We start from the raw sequence: 22273 nt of genomic DNA, 5'->3' as shown, positions 1-22273 counted from the left end.
GCTTTCACACCCCTCACACCCCCACCCTGTGCTATCTTGTGTGACAGTGCCCCAGCCACTTCAACCTAGTTGTTTCTCACACTGCCCCAGCTGTCTGCAAGTTGCTTCTCTGTGCTCAGGGCAAATTCTGGAAGGGTGAACCCGAAAACAAGTTCCTTGGCTCAGTTCTTCAGGCTTCCACCTGATAAGTTGACACCGATGAACATGCACCCCAGTATTCACACAATGGCCACTTTGCCCCTCTGGAACAGTAAGTGTGCAAACTGGCTCCACTCTGCTTGTGGAATGGTTTGAGAGAGGGGCCTGCAAGGGTGCCCGGAGCTTCTTCAATAGCTTTTGAAGCTGTGTTTTCATGATTCAACACTTGCCCTATGTATTCAGTCCTTTAACTGTTTTCCAGAGTTTGGGGGAAGGGTACTGTCTTTTCGATTCTTCTGCCACCTCTCCCCAAGGCGGGTTGAACGATCACCACCTTCAAAGCCACATCACAGAAATCTGTAGTAACTAATCAAAAGCAGTCATCAGTGATCAGAACACACACACCAGGAATTTGGAGGACTAGGTCTTTATGTACCATCCTGGCACCAGCAAACTGCACCAGGAAGCCAGGCTGCAGTCCCCACTGCTGTCTGCCATGTGGCTGGATGATGAGGGATTGTAGCTGCTTGCTGCAGGGAGGGTGAAATTCATGCCATTTACCGCAATTTGCCAGCCTCTTCCTAATGCTGCCCATTTTTCAAAATAGTTGATTCAGACTGATTCCTAGAGATTCCTGCTCGGCCATCTTCTCACAGTCCTTCCTGTGTACAGGTTTTTGAGTGAAAATACATTTTGGCTTCAATTGGTTAATTACCTAGGAATGACATTTTGGGATCATGTGATAAAATATCCAAACTGTTTTCCAAAGTGGCAATGCCATTTTGTATTCCTGTTAGGAATGAATGAGAGTTCCAATTGCTCTCCATCCTCACCAGCACTTGGTATTTCAGTTTTGTTATTTGTTAGTGGCCATTCTAATATGTGTGTATTGATTTTTCATTATGGTTTTAATTTTTATTTTCCCTAGTACTTATTTATCATCCACGTCTCTTTAAACTTTTTGCTCAGTTTTTAATGGGGTCATTTTGATGTGTGCTTTTCAAACATTTTCTTCCAGTCTGTGGCTTGTCTGATTTCTTTGGTTATTGTTATTCTTAAAAGTGTCTTAAAGAGGAAGTGGATGTGGCTAAAGCAGTTAAGCACCTGCCTTCTACAAGTGAGGTCTTAGGTTTGGATCCTAGTGCCTCCTGAAGAAAAAACAGAAACAAACAACAAGCAAAAGCAACACAAAAACCAACTCAGGAAAGCCAATGTGGCTCAGCAGTTGAATAGCAGCTTCCCACATATGAGGTCCCAGGTTCAATCTCTGGCTGCCCCCCCAAAAAAAAAGTGTCTTAAAGAGCAGAATTTCTTAATTTTGATGAAGGGTAAATCTCCTGTGTTTTCTTCTAGAAGTTTTATAGTTTTAGATTTTATATTTAGGTTTATGATCTCTTTTGAGTTAATTTTTAGATGGTACAAGGTATTAATTAAGCTTCTTTTTTTCTTCCATGGGAGGATATTCATTTGTTCCAGGACCATTTGCTGAAAAGATTTCTCCATTGCTTTCTCCATTGAATTGCCTTTGTACTTCTACTGATAATCAATTGACCACATATGTGTCATTTGTGGATTCTGTGTTCTCTGGATTTGTGAATTTCGGGATTCTCTATTATATGCCATTGATCTATGTATCTGTCTCTTTGCTAATACCACACTCTCTTGTTTTACAGCTTTATCCTTTACAGTAAGTTTTTAAATCAAGTAGTCTGTATTCTCCATATTTGTTCTTTGTTTTCTAAACTATTTTTGTCAGAGAATAATATTTTTAAAATTTGACTCAAGTCATTCTGTTCTTAGATAAAGTTTAGGATTCTTAACTTGGTCTAAAATATCCAGTGTGATTTGTTCATTACATTTCTCTCTGGCTTTCTTTCAGTTAACTTGAATTCACCAAGTTCTTCCCAACTTTCTGTTGCATTCTTTCCCCAGCCACCAAATTCTTCTTACTCTATAGGTCTCAGCTTAAATGTCACTTCCTCAGAAGGCCCTTGCAGTCTCTCATCACATTTTCTTTTTAGAGATGGGAAGGCATGTTTATGTCTCTTTGTGTATTTTAATTTATTACAAAATACTTCAGACCTATAAAAGTTTAAAGAAAATATTGATAAGTCAAAGAGCCCTGTGTTTTCTTCCCCTCTACTTTTGACCAAATACAATCTCGGTCCCAAATTTGAATTTGATATTCATCACTCACAAAAAGAATATTTAGCACTATTTTATATGTTTTTAAACTTTGTGTAGATGGTATAGTTACTGTATTTATTCTTCTGTAGCATTATGTTTGTGAGATTCATCAATACCAATAGCTCTATTTCGTTCATTTTCACTACCATATGTACCACAATTTTTTCTTCTCTTCTTTGCTGGTGCGCATTTAGATCATTTCCAGATTTTTGCTGTTAAAAATAGTGGTGCTACAGATACTCTTCTACCTGTGTCCTTGTGTGTATGTTGAGAGTCTTTAGGGCATATATCTAGGAGTGGAATTACCAAATTGTTTCCCACAGTTGTTGTTTCAGCAGCATCCAGGAGTTCGTGGTGCTCCTCACCCACACTCGGCAGGGTCAGTTCTTCTATCGTGGAATTTCACTGTCCCTTTCCCGGTGACGATTAGTAGCTTGAACGTCTTCTCTATGCTTGGGTTCACTCTTCTGAATATTGCCTCTAAACTTCTTGCCACTTTTCTCTTGGTTGCTAGAAGTACCCCCCTCTCTTGTTTAAGTAGTGTTCCTTAAATATTCTGAATGCATAAAAAGTGCTTAGGTCAGTGCCTGACACATGGGAAGACTTTTATAAATGTCTGCATTAATAAATGAATGGCTAGGAGAATGAATGGCAAGCCCAGGATGATATCATGCACAGGCCTGAGGATTGGCCAGCTCAGATTAGAACAGATGAGAAGATTTCAGGAGAGATGCCTCCAAGCAAGTGAAACTGATAACCTCAATATATTTGAACATATTTAGACATTTTGGCAATTAGGGGATATTTGGGGAGTGAATCTGTATTAAGTATATGACAGACTAAACAAGCAAAACATGGTGATTATTCCATGAAAAACAAAAAATGCAGGAAAGAAAAAGTAATGATAATATAAAACATATTTCAGCCATGAATAGCATTTATGTAATCATAATATAGGCACTGGATATTAATCCAGCCAAAATTACCAGATAATTCAATTGGAGGATGGGAGAAAGAGGATGAAGAAGAGTTTAACCCTCATCCTCCATGGTGAGAAATCAATGGATAATGCCTAAAACTAAAAAGTCAAGATAGAGCCATAACCAAACAAACAGCTTAGAAGTTGCAAGTGTGCAGAGCAGATATAGCTCAGTGGTGAATACCTGCTTTGCACATACAAGCACCTGGGTTCATTCCCCGGTATGTCCTAAAAAAATTTTTTTTAAATGTTGTCTCTGAGAAACAGGATATGAAAAGTAAAGCAAGGACTTGCTGTTTCTTCTTCTAAGTCTATTCAACTCTTTATGTCTATGTAGATCTCTAATGAAAATTAAAACTAAAATTTTTTTTTTTAATAAACATACTCCCACCTAGCTGGTCAGTCAGGGACTAATGCAAATCAATAGAAACATAAGGGCTGCTCTCCTGATGGCTTTCACAAAGGTGGCATAACTTTTATGTATTACAGAAGGGGAGAAATTTACTGCTTTCTTTTAATCATTTGTTCTTCTAGTTAAATGTTAGATTTCAGTATTTTGGTGTTTGGGGGGGGTGGTATTTGTTTGCTTTTTGATTTTTAACCACTGTCTCAACTCTTAACATACAGATTAATGGTGATTTTTTTTTTTTACTTTTTAAAAAAATAATTTCAATCTTGCAGGACAGTTGCAAAAATAATACAAAACCCAGAGAACTCCAACGTACCCACACCTAGATACCCAGATCCACTAACTTTTAGCCTCATTAGCTTAAACATTTTATCTTTCTGTCTGTCCATCCATCCACCTGTCTCTCTATTCATCTATTTTCTAAACATTTGAGAGTAGGTTGTATACATCATGTTCCCTGAACACTTAGTAACTCCATGTATATTTCCTAAGAATGAGAATATTCACTTATGTAACTACCTAAAGTAAAGTTATCAAGTTCAAGAAATTTAACATTGATATAAGCTATATTCCATATTTCATACATCCCAGCAATGTACTTTGGGGTCTTTTCTCCTCCATTATTAAATCCAATCTGGTATCATGAATTATATTTAGTTGTTTCCGTCTCCTTAGTTGCGCTTTTTTTTTTTTTTTAAATCTAAACTTTCCCATCTCAACACCTGCAAGCATATAATTCACTGGGATTAATCACATTCTCAGTGTTGTGCTACTCTCACCACCATCTATTACCAGAACTTTGCCATCTCCCTAAACAGATACCAAACACCCATTATGCATTAACTCCACATTCCCTGCCCCCAATCTGTACTCTGTTTTCAGTCTGTATGGTTTTGTATATTCCAGCTATTTCCTATAAGGGGAATAATACAATATCTGCCCCATTGTGTTTAACTTATTTCACACAACATGATGTTTTCAAGGTTCATCCATATAGTGATTGTATCTTATTTTAGTTTGCAAAAGCTGCCAAGGCACCATATCAGAAATGGTTTAGCTTTTACAGTAGGGATTTATTAACTCCTAAGTTTATAGTTCCGACCTTCAGAAAAATGCCTAAATCAAAGCATCAGGTGAAACTCTCTCCCCGTAGATAGGCCTCTGGGGATCCTGGATTCCTGTGACATGGCTGGACACAGTGGCCATATCAGCCAGTCCCTGCCCTTTCCTCCAGATTCTGCTGCTTTCAGCTTCTGGCTGCTCCATCTGTGGCCTCTCTCTCAGCCCCTGTGGGTTCCTCTTTCTGTGCCTTTGTGCTCCGCTGATTCCAACCTCCAGTCTTCAGGGCCCTCTCTCTCGGCCTCTCTTTGTATCTGTGGACTTTTTTCTCTATATATTCATCCCATTTATAAAGGACACCAGTAAGAGGATTAAGACCCCCCTGGGCTATACCTCACTGAAGTAATCCAAGCAAATGGCCCTTAACAGAATTTAGTCTAATCAAAGGGTCTCACCTACAGTAGGTACACACCCATAGGAATAGACAAGTTTATGAGCATAACTTTCTGTGGTCCAAAAAATACTTAAACTACCATAGTATCAGAGCTCAGTTACTTTTTATAGCTCAGTAATATTTCATCATATGTATATGCCACATTTTGTTTATCCATTCATCTGTTGGCTATGGTGACTAATGCTGCTATGAACACTGTTGCATAAATATCTGTCCAGGTCCTTGCTTTCAAATCTTTTGGGTATATACCTGGAAGTGGGATTGCTGGGTCAAGTAATAGTTCTATGTTCACTTTTTGAAGGAATCAGCAAACTTTTCCACAGTGCCTGCATTATTTCATATTCTCATCATTAATATATGAGGACTCCAATTTCTCCACAACCTCATGCACACTTATTATATCCCATTTTTAAAATAATAGCCATTCTAATGGGTGTGAGGTGGTAGCTCATTGTGATTTTTCATTTGCGTTTTCCTGATCGCTAATGATGTTGAGCGTCTTTTCACATACTTATTGCCCATTTGTATATCTTCTTTGGAGAAATGTCTGTTGAAGTCCTTTGCCCATTTTTTAATTGGATTGTCTTTTTGTTGTCTAGTTATAGGAGTCCTTTACCTATTCTGAATTAAGCACAAACTTGTGATTCTTAATTGAAAGTAGTAAAACCAAAGAAAGTTCCAGAATATTTGGTATAGACACCATTGCAAGGCATGTATCACTTTAATCTATGAATTCAGTACAATAAACCTAGTAGTTAGCAGGTATACATCCAATTTCATTTCTAGAAGGATGAATTTTTACAATACTTATATCTTCCCTATGAACATCTTCTTGGTTGTTTGGCCTGAAGCCACAGTTTTTATATCTCCTGCTACAATTGTGCATGTACACTGTCCCCACTCTTCATGGATCTAGGCAGAACACACTGTAGCAATTTCCCTTTAATAATTAGTGAACTAACTCCTAATTATGTTTTATACCTATCTTTGAAGACCACCTGGATTATAAATGTAATGGAAATTTACTCCACTGTTATCCTCTCTTCAGAGTGTTGAAAATTTAAAACAGATGGACAAAGACTTGGCTAAGTTTGTAGGAAAATCTGGCCTCTGTTCTCACTTCCTTAATTCAATCGTATATTTTACCCAAGGGTAGCCATAGGGCTGTTTTTGTGAATATTCTTGTCTTCTGAGCTGATTTATTTTCAAAATCGGTAACACTAACTTTGGACCTTTTTCAAGCGCTGACTGCTACCACCACTGCCACTCCCATCACCCTTATACTATCTTGAAATGCTTCGTAGCCACAAACTCCCTTTTCTTATATGTGAAAATATTTTTTTAGCACAGAGTAAAATTCTTCCTTTCTCCTTCTTGAAATAGTAAGCACAGCCAGTATTGCATATCCTCACCCTCTTTATGCCATAGAATTTGCACAATGAAAGAAAAGATATATAGAAAAAATACCTTAAAATAAGTTGACTTACTTTGCTTTTACAGGCAGTGTGAAAGTGCTGATGCTATCAGTTCAGCCTAATACTACTCCTTATGAAAAAAAAATGTCTATAAATGGAAAGCCAAAATGTGATCAAGTTGGTTAGCTAGGCAGCTCAGTTATCCCAACCACTTGAATAACTGGCTATTTTTGGCAAAGAACCAGGTGTAGCAATAATTCAGCCTACTTCAGCTGGGTTCCAGTAGCAGGAATTGTCAAAAATGATAAATGGTACACAACTTTATCCAAGATTGACCTAATATCCCAGCAAGCACTTTCCAGTGCAGGCAGTGCATGACTCGTGATACGCATTTTGTTTTATAGGAATGGCTCTTGCATGGGCGGGATACAACCAGTCCAGCTGGGTGGCCAGTCTCCATAGTAAAGCCCTTTCCTTACCCAATGCCTTGCACCCCCCCTCCCCTCCCTCCCTCTCCCCCTCCCTTCCTCCTGACCCTTAGACCCCTGGGACTGCCCCTTGTCTAGCACCTTGGCTCATATCTGAATCCCCTTAGGACCCCCTGATTCCCACCCTGGAATCCCCAAGGGTCTGCAATTATTAAAAAAAAAGAACTTCCTTCCTTCTCAAGGCTGTGAGCTCCCCAAAGGCAGGGACCACAACTCTTTTTTCTCTTTATTCCCAAGGCTTAGTATAGTGTTTGCTGCAAAGTAGGCACAAACGCTTTTGTTGAATAAATAAGAGATATTTTGAATTTTCCAGATAACCTATTAAAAACCTTTTGACTGAAAATGTGAAATTAAAATGCTAGGTTTCTTGTTTATTTTAAACTACATTCAGTAAATTCAGTGTGGACTTTGTGAATATCTCATTCTAATTGGAAGTTGTAACAAGATATACATACATGCACATATATATACACATATACACACACACACATATATATATATATATATATATACACACACACAAAAAAAAATCTTTTAGAAGTATGGATTTGGTATAGAGGAGACTTGTTTTTAAGTCTTGGTGAGCACAATTCAGAGCTATTGCACTGGGACCAGATCAGGCAGGTGCCGTGAGGAGGGTGGACAGAGCATAGATTTCAGAACAGAAAGGCCTGGTTTGAAACCTTCTGCATCACTCCCCAGCTATTTCGGCTTAAGCAAGTCACATGGCCGTATTGCCACTAGAAGCCTCAGCTTCCTCCATCTGTGAAATACAAGATCATAATTCTTCGTTGTTGTCAGTATTAAAAATTCTATCTAAAGAACTAAGTAGTGATGGGCACACAGCGGTGACAGGTAATGATGATGACAGGGTGCTGGTACTCAGAGCTGTAGCAGACAAGAGTAAGCCCCCGGAATTTGGTGGGAAACCAACCGCAGGATTGTGCATGTGCTCTGGTCCCCATGTTTCTTTGCCCCCCTCTCTTTCCTCAACTTTTCATATTGCCCACAACCCCTATTCCTTGTCCCACAGCCTCATCCTTCTTCTCACCTTCTTCTGTCTTGCAGGGCCTAATAATATTAGTTGCTGTTTATTGAGCAGCTAGAAATTAGTACTAACTAATTCATTTAACCCCAGATTCCCTTATGATGCTTAGATGCTCATTTTACAAATGAGGAAAGCAGGTCTCAGAGGTAAATAACCTAGGAAATTCCAGAGTCAGGATTTCATCTCAGGTCAGTCTGATTACAAAGTACGTGCTAATTCCACCAGATTATACTTTCTCTGGTTAAGTATTGTAACTCCTTAGAAGGAAAAACAGAATTCAGATGGTGAAATATTTTCAAATAAACTGTTAGTGCTAAAATGCCGATCCATCTTGAAAGCTATCAAAGATAACAAAAAGAACTTAGCCTATTTTCTGACAGAAAAGAATTGAGACTTAATCTGCTTCTCCTTGACAATCTCTGTATTTTCCAGAAGGAGAAATAACTCGGAGAGTCTAGCCTTGAGGCTGGATGTGGCCCAGTACCTTGTCAAGTGGATCCAGAGTTCTACCATAGGCTACTGATAGTTTCATTCCATTTTTAGCAGCAGTCAAGCATTCTTTTGGTCCTATTTTGTATCATGCAGTAATTTAATACTCAGTTGGTATCATGACTTTTTGCAGATGTGTCCCCTCCACGAACAGCTGGTTTTATAGAAGTCACTGATCTTCAGTCAAAGAAACTCCGATACATCCCTGTTCCTAGGTAATCCCATTTCACCTTTATTATTAGCTTGGTGTGTCAGATTAAAAAAAGAGAGAATTCTTACGAAGTACTCTGAATAAATGTTTGCTTTTGTTTCCTTAAATAACAAGTTTTTTTTTCCAGTTAGAATTAGTTTATATCTTGTTCTTCACCATGCTCTACCTGTATTTTTATTTTCACTTTGGAAAATTTTTCAAATGTTACATAGGTTTAAGTCTAACATTTAATTTCAAGCCTCCATCCTCTTTTGTTTGCTCTGTTTAAATGATTAGTTTTTCTGTATCTGAAATAGCATTTATAGTATTGCAGAAATTTCAGTACTTTCTGTATTAAATTTTTTGAGATTTCTGAGATAAATGTGTTCAAAATATCAAAGGATATAAAAAGCAGTCGTTTGATACTGTCGTTAAGCATGTTGCTTTGCATCTGCGATCATGAAGGCTATACAGTGGCCAAAGGATTCCAGAGATTTCGAATGGAACTCATTCCCAATCAACTGCTTTTCTTATTTTCCAGCGAAGGAAGCAAAGCCCCAAACTAGCTAGACCCAAGATACAAAATACAAGATACAAGAAACAATGATGCTCGTCTCTACCCTGCCATTTCCTTCCGCCTTCCCTTGAGGACTGTAGGTGTCCTGTCCTCACCTGCAGCCTCTCCCTCTCTGTGTGCACCCACTCCTTGCCTCCCTCTCTCAACCTAAGTGCACCTACTTTGAACTATCTGGCCTAGTTCCTTAGTTCTTTCTTTGCCTCTATTTCTTCCTCCACTCCTTCTACTCTGCTTTGATCTGGATCAAGATCACAGCCCTTCTGGGCATCTCCTCCCTCACCTCCCAAAGCAACTGACCCTCCCCACACAATGGTTAAAGCCTCTCCTGAAGTCCCAGGCAATGGAGCGAGCATGGAGGGCCTTCCATGCCAAAGAGAGGCCGGGCTCGGGAACCTGGCAGTCCCTGCAAGGTCAGCAGTCCGCCTGTCGTTCCTGCCCCCCCAACTCCTAAAAGAAAATTCTTTGGCAAGACAGTACAAAACAACACAGAAACAGTTTCCTTTCTTAAGACTTTTTAATCAGGTTCAAGAAACATGAGCCCTTTATTCAAAGAAATAGATTCCCTTGATTCAACAAGTATAGGTATGCCTTCTTGTTAGAACTCATTTGGCTGGTGCGAAAGGAATTGCGGTTTTGGACTGTGAATTTTAAATCATTATAACGAGGCTCAAACACACCTTAATTAATCAAAATGGGAACCATTACAATCAACACACTTTTGCCAACAAGAAATAAGTTTGTATATTCCTGTAGCGTAAAAATCTGTACTTTGGGATTCGACGAACTCTTGGAAGCATTTTCTGCATCCTGCTGGTTGTGGAAACATTTTCCCTGCAAAAAGTTGTCAAGATGCTTCAAGAAGTGTCAGTCAGTTGGCAAGAGGTCAGGTGAATATGGAGAATGAGGCAAAACTTTGTAGCCCAATTTGTTCAACTTTTGAAACGTTGGTTGTGCAGCATGCGGTCGGGCGTTGTCATGGAGAAGAATTGGGCCCTCTCTGGCTGCACGTGTTGTAGTTTTCAGTGTATCTCATTGATTTGCTGAGCATACTTCTCAGGTGTAATGGTTTTGCTGGGATTCAGAAGGCTGTAGTGGATCAGCCCAGCAGCAGACCACCAACAGTGACCATGACCTTTTTTAGTGCAAGTTTGGCTTTGGGAAGCACTTTGGAGCTTCTTCTAGGTCCAACCCCAGAGTTGCTCATCACTGGTTGTCATATAAAATCCACTTTTTGTCGCACATCACTATCCAATCAAGAAATTGTTCATTGTTGTTGCGTAGAATAAGAGGACACATCAAAATGATGGTTTTTTAAATTTTCAGTCAGCTCATGAGGCACCTACTTTTTCACCTTTCCAATGTGCTTCAAATAGAGAATGACCATGGAATGGTCAATGTTGAGTTCTTCGGCAACTTCTCATGTAGTTTAAGAGGATCAGTTTCGATGATCACTCTCATTGGTCGATGGCGGATGGCAACTACTCTCTTCATTTTCAAGGCTCTTGTCTCCTTTGCAAAACTTCTTGAACCACCACTGCACTGTACATTTGTTAGCAGTTGCTGGGCCAAATGTGTTGTTGATGTTGTAAGTTGTCTCCACTGCTTTACAACCCATTTTGAACTCAAATAAGAAAATCACTCAAATTTGCTTTTTGTCTAACGTCATTTCCATAGTCTGAAATAAATATAAAATAAAGAGCAAGTAATAACTCATTAGCAAAAAAAAATCAAGCAAGAAATAAACATTAAAATGATGTATAAATGGGAGGTCCGCGGTTCAAACCCCGGGCCTCCTTGACCCGTGTGGAGCTGGCCCATGCACAGTGCTGATGCGCTCAAGGAGTGCTGTGCCACGCAGGGGTGTCCCCCGCGTAGGGGAGCCTCACATGCAAGGAGTGTGCCCCGTGAGGAGAGCCGCCCAGCACGAAAGAAAGTGCAGCCTGCCCAGGAATGGTGCCGCACACACGGAGAGCTGACACAGCAAGATGACGCAACAAAAAGAAACACATTCCCATGCCACTGACAACAATAGAAGCGGACAAAGAAGTGCAGCAAATAGACACAGAGAACAGACAACCAGGGTGCGGGGGGAAGGGGAGAGAAATAAATAAATAAATCTTTTTAAAAAAATGATGTATAACATAACCACATTTATTTAAGAATGTATGCCAATTTCATATGGCAAATTTCAACAATCCAAAACTGCAATTACTTTTGCACCAACCTAATAATTTGTCAACTTAATGGAAAATAGCTTTTAGTCATTTGGGGAAATGCCTTACTCTAAATTAATTGTATGCTCATTAAAATATACTATTAATTCCAGTAACAAAAACAAGAAGTTCTTTTTTAAACCATTTCTAAAACATTAATTTTTCCCAACATTTCTTTTAATTTTAACCCTAGCTTTTGAAGTCAGTGTTTTTCTCTTTAACTTTCTGTATGAAACACATATTAAACCTGCCAAGAGTATCTGGAAGAGCAGCTGTGTATACAGCCAGTGCCGGCAAGCAACCATAATTCATTCATTAGAGTTGTACTGTCCAATAGAAAATTATAGTGAGCTACATATGAAAAATAAACGTTGCATTTTTAGTAGTCAAATTTTTAAAAGAAACAGGTAAAATTATTTTTAAAAATATTTTTTTTGTTTAACCCAATGTGTCCAAAATATTATCATTTCAATATGTATTCAATATAATGTATTCATTATATTTATGTATTTAAATGAGATCTTTTTATATCCTTTTTTTCTTCTAAATCTTTGAAATCTAATGTGTATTTCACTTATAGCATACCTCAATTTGGACATGATCAATAGCCAAATGATTTATAGTCTGTTTCATTGTCAATATATCTTGAGTTTCTCTTGAGATTAACTACTGCTGTTTTTGGCATATATATAATCCAAGGGATAGACCTATCTAGATTTCAGTTTTGCCACTGGTTGCTTAAATTTAGCCTTCTGCTACATAACAGGAATTTTCCATTTGCTGGCTAACTTTAAATAATAGAAAATACAATAAAACAGCATTTAATTCCAGGACCAAAATGAATATACCATTTTGCCTTCACAGATTTTTCCTAAATTTTTGTATTGTTTGCATTTTTAAAATGAAACTACCCAGCTCTTGCATGTGGATGTGTATAAATCTAGGCTTTACTCTGCTATAATTCTATGTGTTCCTTTGTTATTCTATATAAGAAGAGGAGAATATACATTAAAAATAAGTGAAGAAGAGGGAAGTGGGTATAGCTCAATGGTTAAACGCCTACTTCACATGTACAACGTTCCAGGTTCAATCCCCAGCACCTCCTTTAAAAATAATAATAATAAGTGGAGAAGAGATTCTAGACCTGGGATGCAAATTGTACTAAATATGTGACTTCTTCAGCATTTTTTTTTGACATACTGAAGAACCTGTCCTTGTAAATTTAAAGTTGTATGGTAGTTAAATATGCAACCAGTAAATACAGGATTCAACAGAATCATACATCTCAAATCCCGTAGGCAGAATTTCCAACATAATAGTTTCAAATGGATACATTTCATTATTCCTGAATAGCTCTTTACTTATGAATTTCCAATTTTCTTTCTTAAGCCAAATATTTTTTATAGTAAGACTTCTTGTCCCAGAGTAGCTAGCCTTGTTACTCTGTTTATTATCAACTAAGGCAGACTGAAAAAAAAAGGTCAAAATAGTGTTGATTTTTTTTTTCTTTAGAACATTTTAAGAATTTACCTGATATATGGTTGTTTTGTGGCTTTCCCAAATCTACATTTAGTTTGTTATGCTTTGTTATCTGATCAGAACATCCTTATAGACCATTTATTTCATATAGAAAATATCAGATACATTTAAAGAGCCAACACTGGTAAGGAGAATTTGTGTTTCATGTTACTCTTGTATAGTGAGAGCTATACTCAGATGAAGAAAGTATAATACAGTTGATCCCTAAGGCAAAAGTTAGCTTTTTGCATTCCTAGAAATCACTATATATTTCAAAAAGATATATTAAATGTAATATATACATGAAATATATAGTGCATGAAATATGTGAATTCCTTGTTATAGATTCATGCAACCTTCCAAGAGAGAAAAGACAAAATATGAAATACAAATGCAGTTGGAACACATAAACAAGACATCAGTTTCAGCAGGGACATCAGCCTCTAAGGCAGGGGTTCCATGGACCCCTTTGCCAGTCGTGTGAAAACCACAGACCCCTTACTAAGTCTACACTATACCGTGTATTATTTCTTAAATATATCACACCCGCACAAACACGTCCCCACAAGAATGTTTTTTTGAATTTCAGTTCAAGCTCACGGACACCTTGTTAAGAAGCCCTGCTCTAAGGAATTAGCCAATACTCCATGTATGTGAGATATCAATTGGTATAGAGTTCTTTTCTTCCTGACAATGAAAGCTAGTGTATTCTACAAATACAGAAAATTGTAAATAACCAATAACAGTCATGTATTTTTATTCCTTACAGATGGATCTGTTGGTATCTTATCTGATAAAGTACTTTATTAGAATTCTTTGATAGCAAGTTTAATGAATCTAAATCAGTTAAATTAGTTTCATTATCTGGACTACCAGTAGGTTGCATGCTGTAATTGAGCACAAAAATACCTTTCTTTAAAAATATCTTTAAGTTTGTTTTTTGCTTATTGTCCTAACTCATGCTAACAAACTCTAGTATGTTCTTACATCCCACTTTGCTGATAATATATATCCTCAAAACATTCCTCTGCTGTGAAACAGGTAAGAGTAGTTATAAAAGAATGAGTAATGTTCAAATATACTTTTTAAGCAGTAAAGAGCATTACAAGTGTATCATCCATCCTGTTTATTTTTATAGTTATCTTGGCTGTGGATTCCTTTTTCAGCTCAGAATCTCTCTCGCCATATACCACGTGGCTCTCTTCTATCACGGACACAGATGCACTGCTTGCTGAGTGGGGCAAAGGTGGCGTTGTCACCGTTGATATGGGAGGTTGCGTCAGGCTTTGGGAAACTGGACTTGAACACCTGCAGCAATCGCTCATGGACTGGAGCAACATGATTGGGCAAGATGGGGACGCACACATGCAGGTACGACTGGAACCAACTTTACCTCTTAGGGGTGCGCGTAAGGTAGACGTTCAGGATTTCACACAGTAGCTAAAAACCCTGATGCAACAATTCAAATATCATCCCTTACATAGCTAAAATAATTTTTCGACTCATGATAGAAAAAGATAGAGCCATCCATCCAAATAGTGAAAAAGTAAAAATGCCCTTTTTTTTCTGCCAGTGCTTATTAAATAAATAAACAAGTTATTCACATCATAGTGTATTTAAAAAATCATCAACTTTTATTTTTTAATTTAAAGAGTAAATCCATTTTTGGCACCACCTTTGCATCAGTTCTCACTTTTGCTACTATCATTGTAGCATCTTTGCATGCTCCCTAGGCAACCAAAACACCTATTATGCAGTAGATTATTGTAAATCCAAAACCTTTAGACTGAAGGAGGTAACCCAAGTGATGCATCTAATAGAGAAGTGCTTTCACCAGCTTCCTTTTTCCAGATAACACAAGCACTAGAAAGAAATATAGAGAGGACCTACCAGAGTGAAAGAAAACCAAACAACTCCAGAAATGACTCAGTCCCCACCAACATATAGTCCCCACCTAATCTAATTGATGCTGGAAGTAATTTGAAGAATAAGAAAGGCTGTATACTCATTTGTGCGAAAGCATATACTTAAGAAGGATTTATTTGTAATTTACTTATTTTAATCTTTAGGAAAAACTTCTCTATTTACATTTCATTTTTATCCAGGAAAAAAAAGAAAAAAGGAAGGTTTCTGCCAGCTGTGTTGCTCTGCAGAGTACCCAATCAGCAAGCTAAGACAATTCCCACAAATTGTTCCACTGATCCCTGATTAATAATCACTACTTTTTGTGATTTTCCCTAAAGAGGAAATAGATGTGTTTATAACTAAATAAGTCATATTTCTCTTATGTTCTTACAAGTTTAAAGGAACAATTTGAAAATTGCAAACCAAAATAGGCAAGTACTCTCAAAGCCTTTCGGAGAGATCTAGGTATAGTGATTTAATTAAGCTAAAACAAGTGTATTGCTCTAAAATAAACATGTCATTAAGTGCAATGGCTCTATTACAGCAACAGACTGAATGTTGGTCACTATCCTAATAATATTTAGAAAATTCATTGCAGTTCCGTTTCTTTTATTATTCTCAACATTCATTTCTTCTCTCTTTGCATTAAGCTCCTATCTTCACTGCAGTCACTGATGCCTACCAGTAAATACTACTGTGTTTGAATTTCCTATATTTTATTTGAGTTTCTCATACATTGGAGAGATCAGAGGTCACATTTTTCTCAGGCTAAAGCCTATGGTAAGGATTTGTGGTCTAAATTAAATTTCTCTTTTACAACAGAACTATAAAAGGACTTTGATTCATGATTTTGGTAACTGTTCTTGACTGCTGCAAAAATTAACCCCATTTCAGTTTTTACCACAAATAGTTATTCTTTACCCAGTGACCTCTCTGACTAGATTTTGCATCGTTGTATTCCCAGCTCCTGGCATAACATTTGGTGCACAAAGAGCAATTAATGTTTTTTTAACTCACACCTATATATACTAAATTACACAGGCAATTGTAGCTATTTGATAAGATAATGGAATTCTTGTTTTAAACTATAATAGATTATCCATTTGATTTCACGTAACTGAATATTTATTAAAATTAAATGTAGTTAATTTAATGAATGTAGTTAGTAAGTTAAATATAAGTAGAATTATAATATCTAATCTCAATGGCTATTTTATACAGTGCAATATCTGATCTTTCCCCAAACCAACCAATTTCCAGGGAATTAATTACTTTGTGTCTCCTGTTTGAAGTTCAACAATAACAGAAATAAAACTTATTTAGCAATAAAATCACATAATTCAGAATTGAATGATAGTTTCATTTGGAAAATTAGAGTAGATATTATCTAACATTCCAATAGATGTTATCTAAATTTCCCTTTCCATCTCTAAGACTTCCTGATCCATTTTGGTTGATATTGAAAATGAATATTTATACACATACTCAAATTGAGGAACAAACAGTGAAAATGCATCTTTACGTTTGAAGAGACACATGAAATTGTTCAAATAGTCTGCCATTGTTTTAACTCTTTATCTTGTCTCACCTCTTCCTTGCTTCGTAAATAATGAGACAGGACATTAAATCGCTATTATTTACACCAGTTCATCTTATAATTGCAATGGCTTTGGACAACCAAATCTAAAAAGGAATCATTCCAGCCAGGGTCAGTAGTAATATTCAAAAACATACCATTTTATAGTCCTTTCCTGTTTGAACCTTCAAACTATTCCTCATTTATGAACTCTTTATTCAAGGTCGGTCTGATTTAGGTGCTTAGAAATTGCCTTTCATGGAACTGTTGAGAAAGAATAAGTTCTCAGTACCCTATTTACACTTGCTGACTGCCAGCAGTATTCCCGTCACTGACGGAGTAACTTGATCTCCACCTAGTGGCAGGTTAGACTTACTTCACATCATAGAATGAACCAGGACTGCTTTCCGCTCCGGTGCTCGGGCGTCAGCCTGGCCCGGTGGCATGGGAGAGTTACATGTTCCTACCTTGTGTGATTCCTGTTGGTCATGAGAAGTCCTTTAGATGGGCAAACAACCAGCCAAGCCATTCTCCACCTACTGACCCCATTTCTCCCTTATTCCTTTGCATGGTAGCTAAAGAACTGTTTCTATTTAGATAAACGATATCAGTTACATGCTCTATCACTATGCTTTGTCTTTGCTACACTTCAGCCTACTGGGGTCCTTAGCTTTGAAGCCAATGTCGATTTGAATTTTTTTTCTTTAATGAATTCATTGGTCTTCTTTAATAAGAAGAGCTTGCAAGAGTGTATGTTTTGTTGGGCTAAGCATGTCAGATATATTCAATAATGGGTTCCCAAAGTAAACAAGTCTAACAACAAGCTTAATGAAACAGTATAACTGTAGTTCAAAGAGCCCATTATTTAAGAATCCATATCTATTACTTTTATACTCCATGTTTTCAAAGCATGGATTAATTTAAGCCACATTCTTCTGGCTGTGCTTCACGGTGTTCTCTACAAAGTGTATTTTTCACATTTTGATTTAGTTATATCTGAATTCCTTCCAAGAGAGCTGTTGAGGCTACAGCAATTTTCTCCCTCAGAATTCAAATCAGCATCTCTAAAGTACACCTGGTAACTATTCTTGGGGGAGTGAAAAGGCTAAAAGGTTATAGTTTTTGTATGTGTTTTCTAATACTAGTATGAATCAGAGATTAATCCTCCATCTATTACTGGTATTAAGGCCTTTGAACAGTACTTCCTTAACTTTGTACTTTAAAAATGAATAGAATTTTCTAAAACATAGTGTGGAACTGGAACTTATTCATCCTTAGAGTTAAGACAGTGCTTGGTCTACAACAGGCACACAATAAATAGATGCAAAGAAAGAAATGCATGGAAAAGAGAACTCATTTATATTAATCATCATTAACACATTCCCTCTTTTAAAGAAAATATTCTAGGAATATGAGTAAATGAGTTTGATGTATTGAAGTAACTAAGACTGGCCTTTTCATGAACCTCTAGCCTACAGTTTTGAATTTTTAATGTCTCAACAGTCTGTTACTGTTTGCTTTGGTTTTGGAAACCACCAGATTACTTAATACACTATCAGTAAATTTATCTCCAGATCTTCTTTGGGGATTCACAATGCTTTCTTCTTTTTAAGGAACATGGTCCAGTCTCGTACTTCATTCTCTGCTTTGATAGCTCCTCTGAAAATAATTACCATCTGGTTCAATGGTTCATTGTTATAAGTGCATATGTATTTGGGAATCTTGCTTGGCTCAGAAAGGCAATGCCTTATTGGAAATTTTATAATTCTTATCACATCTTTTAGTGAAATGTCTGTAGAACTGGCTTTCAGCAAGACATTGTAGCTTTTGCCCATATGGCTATGTATGAGTGATGTCTCCAGTGAGTTTTTCCTTTATTTATGCCTGTTAGAAATTCGATTTAAGGTTTTTAGGAGTACCTGGATAAAAAGGTAAGCTTCCTAAAGTGTATAATACTCACTGATAAACCAGCTTTTATGGGTGTGGGGGAATGTTTGCCAATTTGCATGGTGTAAATATTCCCTTTGTGACTGATTTCAAGCTACCAAAGGTAACAACCATTTCTCAAAATTTCTGAATATTTAGCAGTCAGCTCTTTCAAGCTATTACAATCTGGCATGACACTGGCTTAAGCTTTTAGCATCTATCTCCCCCAAGGAGAATTACGATAGCTACCTAAGAGCAAGGGGAAATACAATGGAAAATGGACAGGGAAAGAGGTGAAAGAAAAGGGGAAGAGGTACTAAGAACAGAGATAAGACAGTGTTATCTCTTGGGTACACTGAATCCCACAGTTATCCCACCTACATGTTTGCAGTGCTCTTCTTGAAGCAGGCGTATGCTTTGAGCAAAGACTTAGAGTGCAGTCTGCACTCAAGTAGGGTAACACTTAGGGGTTCATGCATAGGGACCTCCTTTCTTATATACACTGTATTTCAGAGGGAAATTACCAGTTGGTTTTCCCTCTTCTTTTTAAATTTCCTCCTAGCTAAATGCCATACAATGGGTTGACTTAAAGAATGGGAATTTACTGGCTCATGGTTTTGAGGCTAAGAGAAGTCCAAAATCAAAGTCATCATCGAAGTGATGCTTTCTCCCAGAAGACTGTGGCATTCTGAGGCTGGCTGCTGGCGGTCATTGGTCCTTGGCTTTTCTGTCACATGGCTGTGTGCATAGTGGCCCTTCCTGGCTCCTCCCTTCTCTTCTGGGTTCCATTGACATTCAGCTCTTGCTCCTCCTCCTGGCTTTCTGTCTGTGTGTGACCTTCCCGAAGAGCCATCCCAACTCAGCTGGGCCACACTTAACTAAAGTCACCTATCACAAGGTCCCATTTACAAGAGTTCACACCCACAGGAATGAACCAGGTGTAAGAGCATGTTTTTCTGGAGTAAATGGGTAAAATCCACCACATCTTCCTCCAGTGTATTCCCATTGGATCACAGCTTTATCAGTGATTGCTAAATACAATGAAAGTTAAATCAGCAACCTACTCACTAAGACAAGCAAATCAAATTTATGGTTTTAGGGAAGTTGTAAGTTTCTATTAACCTTTTGTGCACATCTAATAAGAATGATATCTCTATAAATTATGAAAATCATGGGGATTATAGTTTTAAGCTAAGATATTAAATATAGAAATACCATTTTGGAAAGGCCTTACCATAGGAAATTGTTTCTTTTCAGATCATCAGTAGGATTATTTCAATTCTTTTCTCTCATGGCAGGACTTAAGATCATTATTTCATATGGCACTCTGTCCCCAAGGTATATCACTTACAAATATAATCAAGTAAAGGATAGTCTTAGCAAGATTTATTAAAAGAAAGGGAACGGAGGTGGTTCAAGTGATTGGTCCTGGGTTCGGTTCCTGGTGCCTCCTAAAAGAATCAAGGAAGCTGAACAGACACATTAAATGCAAACAATTAGGAGGTGGGGAGAAATAAATAAAATTTTTTTGTAAAAAAGACTTATTAAAAGTATAAGGTAAGCAAATTAATTCTGAAACATATTGGTTCTAAATTAGAGTATCAAATGCAATGAATTTGTTGACAATATGCAATGAATATGGCTCTAGAATATTTATGGTTCTTAAGTATAATCAACATGTTGCAGTGACTAGAAATAAAGCCTTTTTGCTGTTTTAGTTATAGATAAAATTGTAATTTATTCATAAGAAGTATAGCTTATTGTTTAATGGCATGAAATGTGATGTGTTTCAAACCTGGGTTCAAATCTGTGTTCCCTGTTGTATGTGATCTTTGGCAAATTTCTTGTTCTCTCTAAACCTCAGTTTCCAATCAAAATATAAGATAATAGCATTTTATCTTACAAAGTTGTTGTAAGAACGAAATGCATTAATGTAGATCAATCCTTTAACACAATGCATACAGAGTATGTACTCACTAAGCAAATAAAAATTAGAAATTTGTAATTTAAATAATACAGTTATACTTTTATATGAAGAAAGACCAAAATGAAACAGTATTACCCAAACATCTAATATTAAATCATGACCCAATGAGTTACATAATTCATTATCTAACCATCTATGTTAAAATAGATTTTATAATCTTTGTCTATAATCCTGTTTGGAAAGTTTCATAGGCCCAAAAAGGAATTGAAAAATGTTCTCTGCCTAAACCTGCCAGCTTGAAGAAAAGCAGGAAATCAATGATAGGACAATTGTTAGCTGATGATTATAGCGTTTAGACTTATTCAAGACAAATTAGAATAGGACCAAAAAAAACCCAGCAAAGTATACATCATTTAGCCTGAGTCCCAAGTAGAGTAAATAGCAAGTCAAATTTGTAGCTGTCTTTCTTTGCTTTTCTCTATTCTTCTGTATTTCTTTGTCTCTCCTGATAAAATTCTAGATATATCTCTATTTTATAATTCTTGATCAGGTCAGTCTATAGTTGCCAACTCTCAACTCTAGTTCTACCCACTCATTCATTTATGGATTGAATTAACTTTTGTTGAGTACCTAGGATTCCTTAAGATAAGGAAATAAATAAGATACAGATCAAAACCCAAGGAACATATGGTAAGATAGAGCTATAGCCAAATAAAGTACTATGCATTTCATAAAGAAAGTGATAGAAGTATGATTAAAGTTTCAGAAGTTAGTACGGAAATACTTAACTCTGTTTTTGGAAGGGTTCCCAGCTGAAATAACCACCTGAACAAAATTTTTAAGGAAGAAAGGAGGGGATTCCTGACAAACCAAATACATGTGATTCATTCTGCTTTCTTCCAAAATTTCAGTAAAAGAACAGTAAAGAATAAAAAAGATACAAACCCACAATGAAGACACAATCTGGACAGGTGACAACAGCAGGGTTTCAACAACATTTTGAAAGCTGGAAAACAGATGGGTGAGTGGTCACTTGCTGCATTCAGCTCACAATAGGTTGGCTCAAAGGAAAGGCACCACAGAAATAAAGGTAGAGATTCAAGAGGGGAGACAAACCCCGGACCAGGAGACACAGCTTTTGGAACTGAGAGCCTCAACCCTAGTTTTCTCATCGCATCTATTGGGAAACTACCAAGCAACTGTTTGCTATCTGAACTGCAACATCATTGACAATAACAGGAAACAACTGCAACATCTAACAACTGCTACATTTAACAGGTGTAACATTTACAATAACAAACAGGTAAGCCAGTTTCCCACAACAGTCACTGATTTCGTTACTAGAGAAAGCTTCTGCCCACGCCTCTAAAGGAGGAAGCTAACAAGGCTTCTACCCTGGAACCCTGTAAGCATCAGTACTTGAAGATATCAATATTTCCCAAGATTGGAGTGTGGGTTGGCACTAAAGTTCCATATAGAGGCCATTTAGCCATTCACATTTTCTCAAGAAGCTAACATTCATATTTAGACCTCCTGGGAAGGAGATTAATGAAATTCTTTATGGAAATTGACAAGCCCAGGTGAAAAGCCTTTCTGATACTGACATTTGAAAGTTCCTCCTCAGTAACCTTACAGTAAGACTCACTTGTTGACAAACCCTGTCTTTATACCAAAAAAAATTTTTAAAAAGCTTTCAGTCCACTTTCTAATGCTTTAAATATTAATAGGAAGCTTCTTATATAAAAGATAGAAATCAAACAAATAAACAGGAAAAA

The 22273-nt window shown here is 37.1% G+C and overlaps 1 protein-coding gene across 1 annotated transcript in view; it reads left to right on the top strand.

Moving 5' to 3' along the window:
• Window positions 1-22273, top strand: part of VWA8 (von Willebrand factor A domain containing 8) — a 429880-nt gene that overhangs the window by 304074 nt on the left and 103533 nt on the right. The window contains exons 36-37 of the mRNA XM_058276628.2: window positions 8800-8881; window positions 14331-14535. Of these exons, the coding sequence (XP_058132611.1) occupies window positions 8800-8881; window positions 14331-14535 (287 nt within the window). The remainder of the gene's footprint in view (window positions 1-8799; window positions 8882-14330; window positions 14536-22273) is intronic.

The sequence above is a fragment of the Dasypus novemcinctus genome, chromosome 15, assembly GCF_030445035.2.
Source record: "Dasypus novemcinctus isolate mDasNov1 chromosome 15, mDasNov1.1.hap2, whole genome shotgun sequence".
In the NCBI taxonomy this organism is placed as follows: domain Eukaryota; kingdom Metazoa; phylum Chordata; class Mammalia; order Cingulata; family Dasypodidae; genus Dasypus; species Dasypus novemcinctus.
The sequence above is the reverse complement of the archived record's forward strand: the minus strand, read 5'-3'. Positions and strand labels throughout refer to the sequence as shown.